At 44.5% G+C, this 9,159-nt stretch overlaps 1 protein-coding gene across 1 annotated transcript; it reads right to left on the bottom strand.

The window, feature by feature from the left end:
* Window positions 1-546: 546 nt before the first annotated feature.
* LOC149271563 (uncharacterized) lies at window positions 547-6,484 on the bottom strand. The gene is made up of 4 exons (XM_089507327.1): window positions 6,354-6,484; window positions 5,511-5,676; window positions 4,561-4,681; window positions 547-2,691 (listed from the first exon to the last, which is right to left on the bottom strand). Exons 2-4 carry the CDS (start codon window positions 5,583-5,585, stop codon window positions 953-955), a joined length of 1,935 nt encoding a protein of 644 aa, XP_089363453.1. The 5' UTR covers window positions 5,586-5,676; window positions 6,354-6,484; the 3' UTR covers window positions 547-952.
* Between the last annotated feature and the right edge of the window lie 2,675 nt (window positions 6,485-9,159).

Here is a 9,159-nt window from a genome sequence, read left to right as displayed (position 1 = left end):
TGGGGAATGTGCTTTCACTTTTGTGGGAACCAGGAGGGGCTTCGCTTGGCGGGTTTCTGCTTGGGAGGGGATTTGGCTTTTGGGAATTCTGTTCCTTTGTCTTTGGGGAGGGTGTGGTCAGTCTCAGCTAAGAAGCTGAGTGAGGCACATGTCTGATTCTGGATCTATCAATAAAGTGCTGTTGATTATATCAATCAAGCTGACTGGTTGATTGTCTGGAATTCTGGGTGCTAACTCTGACAGAAGGCTCTGATTTGGAAATAAAGCTCTCTCTGTGTATCCTGTATATGTGTGCGTGTGCGTGTATGTTTGCTTCTGCTGTTCTTATGGCTGGGAATAGAGCTGAGGACTGAAGAGAGAAGAAAGGTTCAGTTTGGGCAAATTCAGAACTTCTGTGCGTCAAAGAGTCCAGTGTGTTGAAACAGCAAAGAACTTTATTGAGAACACATAGAAATTCAGTGTTTAAGCCAGAAGTGCCCACTCCAATACAAATAATACATTAAAACCCCAAAACGTAAAATATCACCCCCTCCCAAATATAGCCCCCAATTCCCATTCCTACAGTCTATGCCCCACAGGTAACAAGTCCCCTTTGCAATCCCACAAACTAGCCCTTTCTGTTAATACCTGTCCCCAACTTTCTTCAGCCAACATCCCACACATTGCAAAAGCTATCATTCCCTTAAGTATTCTATCCAGCTGCAACAAATCCCATTCCCCCATCTAGCTAACCTATTTCACACCCGAAATCCCCAGCCAAATTTATAAACTAAAGCAATTATCTATACTAACAGCAATTACAATCTAAATTTAACAAAATACTACTTTAAAAGATAAACAGACATATGGACAGACAAACCTTACAGGCAAAATCACAAGGGCCTTTTCTTAGCACCACTGGATGGAAAATATATTTTTTGTATTTCTTATTGACTAAAATAGTATTAGTTCACTACTGGGATTTGTGTGGCTTCTGTCCTGTGTGGACTCTCTGATGTCTCACTAGGTTTGACCTCTGAGGAAAACATTTCCCACAATGCTGGCAATTGTATGGCTTCTCTCCTGTGTGGACTCTCTGATGTTTCACTAGGTCTGACTTCTGATAAAAACATTTCCCACAATGCTGGCATTTGTATGGCTTCTCTCCTGTGTGGACCCTCTGATGTGTCACTAGGTGTGACTTCTGAGAAAAACCTTTCCCACAATGCTGGCATTTGTATGGCTTCTCTCCTGTGTGGCCTCTCTGATGTCTCACTAGTTGTGACTTCCAAGAAAAACACTTCCCACAATGCTGGCATTTGTATGGCTTCTCTCCTGTGTGGCCTCTCTGATGTGTCACTAGGTCTGACTTCTGAGAAAAACATTTCCCACAATGCTGGCAATTGTATGGCTTCTCTCCTGTGTGGACTCTCTGATGTCTCACTAGTTGTAACTTCCAAGAAAAACACTTCCCACAATGCTGGCATTTGTATGGCTTCTCTCCTGTGTGGCCTCTCTGATGTATCACTAGGCATGACTTTGAATAAAAACATTTCCCACAATGCTGGCAATTGTATGGCTTCTCTCCTGTGTGGACCCTCTGATGTGTCACTAGGTGTGACTTCTGAGAAAAACCTTTCCCACAATGCTGGCATTTGTATGGCTTCTCTCCTGTGTGGACTCTCTGATGTTTCACTAGGTCTGACTTCTGATAAAAACATTTCCCACAATGCTGGCATTTGTATGGCTTCTCTCCTGTGTGGACCCTCTGATGTGTCACTAGGTGTGACTTCTGAGAAAAACCTTTCCCACAATGCTGGCATTTGTATGGCTTCTCTCCTGTGTGGACTCTCTGATGTTTCACTAGGTCTGACTTCTGATAAAAACATTTCCCACAATGCTGGCATTTGTATGGCTTCTCTCCTGTGTGGACCCTCTGATGTGTCACTTGGTGTGACTTCTGAGAAAAACATTTCCCACAATGCTGGCAATTGTATGGCTTCTCTCCTGTGTGGACTCTCTGATGTCTCACTAGTTGTAACTTCCAAGAAAAACACTTCCCACAATGCTGGCATTTGTATGGCTTCTCTCCTGTGTGGCCTCTCTGATGTCTCACTAGTTGTGACTTCCAAGAAAAACACTTCCCACAATGCTGGCATTTGTATGGCTTCTCTCCTGTGTGGACCCTCTGATGTGTCACTAGGTGTGACTTCTGAGAAAAACCTTTCCCACAATGCTGGCATTTGTATGGCTTCTCTCCTGTGTGGCCTCTCTGATGTCTCACTAGTTGTGACTTCCAAGAAAAACACTTCCCACAATGCTGGCATTTGTATGGCTTCTCTCCTGTGTGGCCTCTCTGATGTGTCACTAGGTCTGACTTCTGAGAAAAACATTTCCCACAATGCTGGCAATTGTATGGCTTCTCTCCTGTGTGGACTCTCTGATGTCTCACTAGTTGTAACTTCCAAGAAAAACACTTCCCACAATGCTGGCATTTGTATGGCTTCTCTCCTGTGTGGCCTCTCTGATGTATCACTAGGCATGACTTTGAATAAAAACATTTCCCACAATGCTGGCATTTGTATGGCTTCTCTCCTGTGTGGACCCTCTGATGTATCACTAGGCATGACTTCTGATAAAAACATTTCCCACAATGCTGGCATTTGTATGGCTTCTCTCCTGTGTGGACTCTCTCATGACTCAAGTGTTCTTCTGTAAAGAAGAACAATGACAGATGAGACTAAAAATCAGAGTTAAGGGAAGAGAGTGTTACCCCATGATTTAGCCCACATTAACCCCTCCTTATTAGAGATTAAATTAAGAAAGATTCTGTGAGTAACCCAAGCACGATCCTGCTGCTTATGCCCCTAAATCCATGGAACGATTGTATATTTACTTATAGGCGTTAACAAAGAAGAGATTGGAGGGGGCCTACCTTAGGGGAATCACTGGAAGGAGATATTCAGAGAAAGGACTGTTGAAAAAATATTCAATTAAACATGTGCAAAAATACTTTGATTGACAGGCGGCATCATATCCTGTGAGACTGCCATGGAGTCCTGAGTCAGAGCACAAGACATGATGCAAGCTAACTGCAGATGCCACTTAATGCTGTTTGGCACCAGGAGATGACTCACAACAATACAGTATGCAGCTCACATGTGGATTCGTGTGGATTGGATTGGAGTTGTGTGTACAAGGGATGTTGAACATGATGGAAGTTGGAGAGCATAGCTTGCAAATATTTGTATTATTTTGCAACTCAAGATAGAGAACCTCCAAGGATTACGATAAAATCAACTGTTTGTGACTTTTTTATAAGTGTGAAAAGTGGTCAGTGCATTGCCAATATCTATATCTGGCTATTTACTTCATTACTCTGCTATGTTATTGCTGAGCTGCATCTGAGAGTGTCACGCTCAGATTGGAGTGTACACTGGCTTTTGAACGTAATCGAAATTCAGAGCCGAGAAGGACCTGAGAGCCAGTGCGATAATCCTTTTTGTCTGAGATATTTGCACCAAGCACCCATTGCATTCAATTTGGTTTCAGATCATTTCCCCTCCACAGGAAATATTCTAAAGTGACTTAAACCTTTTTGAACACTCAGTTACATGGATTTGTTACTGGTTGACTGCTGAACCCAATGGGTGCTCAATAATGGCTCCTTTTAATCCTGGAGAGAAGTGCCTTGTGGGGTGCCACAGGGTTTTCTCCTGGGCCCAGTGCTATTCAACATTTTTATCAATGACTTGGATGACAGAATTGAGGGTATACTTATCAAATTTGCAAATTAGGAGTAGTAGTTAATACCCCTGAGGACTGGATCAAACTTCAGAATGACCTGAATAGACTAGAAAGCTGGGTCAAAGCTAAAAGAATGAATTTCAACACAGAGAAATGTAAGGTACTGTACTAAGGGCGGAAAAATGAAATGCACAGATATAGGATGGGTGACACCTGGCTGAACAAGACTACATGTGAAAGGGAGTCCAAGTAGACCACAAGTTAAACATGAGTCAACAGTGTGATGTGGCAGCTAAAAAGGCCAATGCAATTTTCGGCTGCATTAATAGAAGTATAGTGTCTAGAACAAGGGAAGTAATAGTGTCACTCTATTTTGCGTTGGTCAGAGCCCACCTGGAATATTGTGTCCAGGTCTGGGCACCACAATTCAAAAAGGACAGAACAATGGAAGCAAGGCACAGGAAAAGAGGTTCAACCTAAACATTAGGAGGAACTTCCTGACAGTAAGAGCTATTCAACAATGGAATATTCTCCCTCAGAGCATGGTGGAATCTCATTATGGTTATTCTTCTTATTATTATTAATTTCTAAATCACTCCTTCCTTGAAGGGTTTTAAAGGTCTTTGAAGGTCTATAAACAAAGGCTGGGTGGTATCTGGTGGAGATGTTTTCAATGTGTATTCCTGCATAGCAAGGGGTTGAACCAGATGGTCCTTGTGGTCTATTCCAGCTCTATGATTCAATGATTCTAAAGTTGAATCATAGTGCCATGATAATGTAGTATGAAAGGGACCTCAGTCTTCATAGGAAAGGCAATGAAGTCAGCTTCCTTACCCACAGAGGCCACATTCTCGTAATTCTCCATCATCACATCCTTGTACATAAGTCTCTGCTTCTTCGTCAACAGATTCCATTCGTCCTCAGTGAAATATACTGCCACATCCGCAAAGGTCACCTGGAACAGAAAATAGCCCTCATCCACAGAGTGACTAAGCAAAGGGGGAGGAAAGCACATGGTGCATCCAAATATTATTTGATCACTTTAGAATTCAGTCCAGGAAATAAACTTTAAATTCTGTCAGCAAGAAAAAAGCTACTGCCTTTGAGATCCAGTTTGTCTCGAATCTTTTCAATATAATACACAATATAATTTAGGCCATAGCTGGGATATTGAAGATGGATTAGGATACTGACTATCCCAACACATTCAGTACATTTAGCCACCAAAGAATTCTGGTGCATTTAGACATTTCTTGCCACATTTCAGAGTCAAACATCATTTTTAATAACAGTTCTGGGGAGCACTCTGGGCTTAAGGGTCACTGGGCCCACCCCCAATTTATATCCAGTGACATTCTCCCATAGCCCCCATCATTTCACAGATTGGAAAAGCAAGATACATGTGGACAAGCAACCCAGAAGGCAGTAAAGATGGCCAAAGTTGTTTATGAGGAAGATCACACAAGCTAGGAAGGGCAAAGGAGTTTCCTTTTGCTTCAGCCTCCTGCAAAGGGCCATATCCTGTCTCCTTCTTTCCTCTTCTCTCCCCACTTTTGAGTTGATGGGCTGCAAACTCAATTGCACTCAGGAACTGAAGTGAACTGAGAGGGGAAAAGTGGGAGGAGGAGAAAGCAACCGGGACATTTTTAAAATCCCCTGAAAAAGAAGTTTGACAGAGGATTAACCAGGAATGTCTCTGTCAAACTTGGACAGTATTTTATTTACTTCCTTTCATAAATTGGCCCAGCAGTGGCACAGATGAAGCTATTAGGATAGTGACTCACCAAAGAGTTGTTGTACCTCGGCATCCCCTTTCTGTTGGAGCCCAACTCCCTCCGCTTGGCCTCTGTGTCGGCCATCAGGTGGGCAGGGGTCCTGGTGGACCTGCACTTGGTCACTTCTAGCAAGAGAGGCCCCAAAGCCGTGTACAAGGAGGTCGAGATGAAGTTCCTGAGAAAAGGGACCAGGGTTAGGATTGGATTAGCAAGAAACCCTGCAGCACTCATAGGTACAGAGAACAGCATCCTGCTGGTGACATACACAGGTGACATATGCCTCCTTTGGGCCGATGTAGAGCTGGGTATCCCCTTCCTCCCTCTGCTTCAAACAAAGCCCCCTGGAGCTAGCATAGATTCACTCCAGCTCCCCTACACAACAAATACTCCATGCCTTCTTAGAGTGGTGGGGGATTAGGGGATGGGGAATTGGAGAGGGCCCTGGTTATGTCCCCGTAGCTAGGTGTGAAATGAGTGTATCATTTGTTGACGCCTCCTGACCTCCCCAGTGGCCCTCAGAGGAAGATGTCTTCATTTTGCTTCTCACTACATAAACACCGCTGGATGCTTCCCTTAAACCTCACACCCAACACTCTCACTAAGCATGGAATGGCGATGTGGGATTGCTTCCACAATTCTTTGGTAGGACCTGTGTCAGTGAATGGCCAGTTTTAGCCTGATTCCACCTGGAGCAACACTGGAGAATAGAGGGTTCTGCTGGGTCAGGCTGTCTGGCCGGGTGGTTCCTCATTCTCCCAATGGCTCAGTCTCTCAGCTGCAACCTTTCCACACAATCCTGGACTGAAACATTTAAACAAAGGTCCTCTTCCAGCTCCAGGAATAAAGACCTACCTTCAATACAAGGACCCTGATTCCTGCAGCCCTAGAAAGGGCTCTTCTGCAGTCCTTTATGGCTGGAGCTTCCCTGGGTCAGAGGCCGTCTCCTCAGCCGTAGAGAAGGGTTGCTCTGAGTGCGAAGGAGGAGGAGGTCCAAGGGCTGAGGGAGGGAAGGCAATGGGGAAAAGGTCAGTGGCAATGGCCATGGAGGGCAGAAGATGACAATGCCTAGGAAACTCATCTGAGTCCCAGCCATTCTAGGAATGAGTGGCAGGAGTTAGTCCAGGGGGCTGAGGGGGTCTCCTTTCCCAAAGGGGGAGGCAAGGACCGGTTATTACTATTTATTATTATTTCTATAATGCAGATAAAGCCTAAATTGGTTATAAAAGGATAGAAGCACCCAAGTCAAATTTTGATCCTTTTAAAAATGGTTTTGCTTTTTTAAAATATAAGCAGTTTGTTTTTCAGTCTAATCCTTATTCTTCTTGTTGTTCATTGTTTGTATGTTTGTTTGTTTCGTTCTTGGTAATATGAGTTATTCTGGTCTGCCTCCTTCCTTCTTGCTTGAAAATCTATTAATAAGGAAACTGGAGAGACTTTTAAACCCTCCCAAAGGAGTCACTTTTAGCCTTTTTTGGGGGACTAGCTTAAAAGCCAAAGCCCAATGTTTGTGAAGAAGAAGAATAAGGCTTGCATTAAAACTATCCTCATCATTTCTGATCCCTTTTGAAACCCATGTTCCCCAGAAGGAGCAGAGCTGTGTAATAAGAAAACCCTCTCAGAAAAGAGACCCAAAAGACACACAAAGAGACAGACTTCCTTCCTTTTGGCCCAAGGAGCCTGGCCTCCTTCTTGCTCTGGAGCCTCAGGTGAAAAAGAGAGGCCTCTGTTCAACTGAGGCTCAGAGAAGGTTCCGGAACATTATTACCCACAGTCACAAGCAGCACAAAATGGCCACCAGAACACAAAATGGCCACTGGAACACAAAATGGCCGCCAAAACACAAAATGGCCATCAGAACACAAAATGGCTACCAGAACACAAAATGGCTGCCAGAACACAAAATGGCCACTGGAACACAAAATGGCTGCCAGAACACAAAATTGGCAGCTGAAACACAAAATGGCTTCCTCTGCCTGAGTGCTCAGCAGTTGACATTTGAGGCCTTCAGGGGAGAGAGAGAGACAGAGGGGAAGAGTGGAGGGAGGTCCTGGAGGGAGGGGGCCTTGGGAGATATAGGGCCTTCCTGAGATATTTGGTGTTTGCTTCCTAACAAAGGGGGTTCTGGCCTCATAAAGGATTTGGGGCAAACTGGATCTGAAAGGCAGTAGTAGCCTTGTCTCTTGCCAATGGGATTTAAAGTGTATTTCCTGGACTGGATCTCCCAGTATCCACAGGGCCAGAAAGAAGAGGGGTCCAGCCCTGCAGTAAGGCCCCTTCAATCCCTCTGAAACAAGGACTACAACTCCCACATCTTTCTTTCTTTCTTTCTTTCTTTCTTTCTTTCTTTCTTTCTTTCTCCTTAGCTGCCTTGTGTTAGTGGTGTTACTTCTCTTGTTGTTGTTGTGTGCCTCCAAGTTGTTTCTGACTTATGACGACCCTAAGGGAAGCCCTTTGCAGGCTTTTCTTGTCCTGAAGTTCTGAGGCTGAGAGAGTGTGACTTGCCTAAGGTCACTCAGTGGGTTTCTGTGGCCAAGAGGGCATTCGAACCCTGGTCTCCAGGGTCATAGTCCAATGCTCCAGCCACTAAACCACGCTGGCTCTTTCTTGAGGCTTTGTTGTTTTTTGTGCAGTGGCTCCAAGTCATTGTTGACTTCTGGGGAGCCTCTCCTGGGGTTTTCTTCGCAAGAGTTGTTCAGAGGAGGTTTGTCATTGCCTTCCCTGAGGCTTGGAGAGTGTGACTTCTTGCCCAAGGGACCCAACTGGTTTCATGGTAGAGTGGGGCACTGACCTCCAGAGTTGTAACCCAACACTCAAACCACTGCACCACACTGCCTCCCATTCCCATGTACAACCTGAGAAACAATTGCAGACTTTCTTCTGTTCTTCATTTGTGTCTTCAAGTAGTTTTCAACTTATGGCGACCCTAAGGCAACCTTATCACGGGGTTTCCTTGGCAGGTTTCTTCAGAGAGGGATTGCCATTGCCATCCTCTGAGGCTGAGAGAGAGTGACTTGCCAAGGGTCACCTAAGTCCAGAAGACACTGCAGCAATAATCCAATCTGAGACCGATTTAACTGCCCTGGCTCAGTGCTAAGGAATTCTGGGAAATGTAGTTTTGTGAGACATTGAGCCTTTTCTGTCAGAGACCACTGGTGCCACAATACACTCTATTTCCCAGGATTCCCTAGCACTGGGCCAGGGCAGTTAAAGTGCTCTCAAACTGGACTATTGTTGCTGTGTGTTTTGGACCTTTCTTGGCCACAAACTGTCCATAGCCTGCAATGCATCTCCTAATTCTGTTGGCAGTCCCTCCCTCCCAACACTTTCTCATTTCCCCCAAAACCAGCGCAAACCTGGCAGATGGAAAGAGGTTTTAAAGCAGAATTTAAATCTGCCATATTTGTTTTTAAAAGACTAAATGCCCCAAATGCTATTATCAGTTTTGTAGCTATTATTACAGAAAGACGCAGAGAGCAAACTCCTCAAGTACCTTTATTTTCTGGAGTGAGATGGGCTTTTCCAACTGACTCACTGTGATGATCTCCGGTGGTCCAAGCAGCCAAACTGCGGCCCTGTAATAATAATAATAATAATAATAATAATAATAATAATAATTTTATACCCCTCTCTTCAGTCAAAAGGCTATCAGAGTGGCTTA

Source organism: Sceloporus occidentalis, unplaced genomic scaffold (genome assembly GCF_023333645.1).
Source record: "Sceloporus occidentalis isolate IW3139 unplaced genomic scaffold, rSceOcc1.0.p SCAF_493, whole genome shotgun sequence".
In the NCBI taxonomy this organism is placed as follows: domain Eukaryota; kingdom Metazoa; phylum Chordata; class Lepidosauria; order Squamata; family Phrynosomatidae; genus Sceloporus; species Sceloporus occidentalis.
This window is presented reverse-complemented; position numbering and strand designations above follow the sequence as displayed.

Coding starts and splice junctions, on each gene's coding strand:
- LOC149271563 (XM_089507327.1), bottom strand. CDS start 5,585: ATGGCCGACACAGAGGCCAAGCGGAGGGAGTTGGGCTCCAACAGAAAG. Junction 4,682..5,510: donor CGAGGTACAACAACTCTTTG/GTGAGTCACTAT, acceptor TTTCTGTTCCAG/GTGACCTTTGCGGATGTGGC. Junction 2,692..4,560: donor CGAGAATGTGGCCTCTGTGG/GTAAGGAAGCTG, acceptor TCTTCTTTACAG/AAGAACACTTGAGTCATGAG.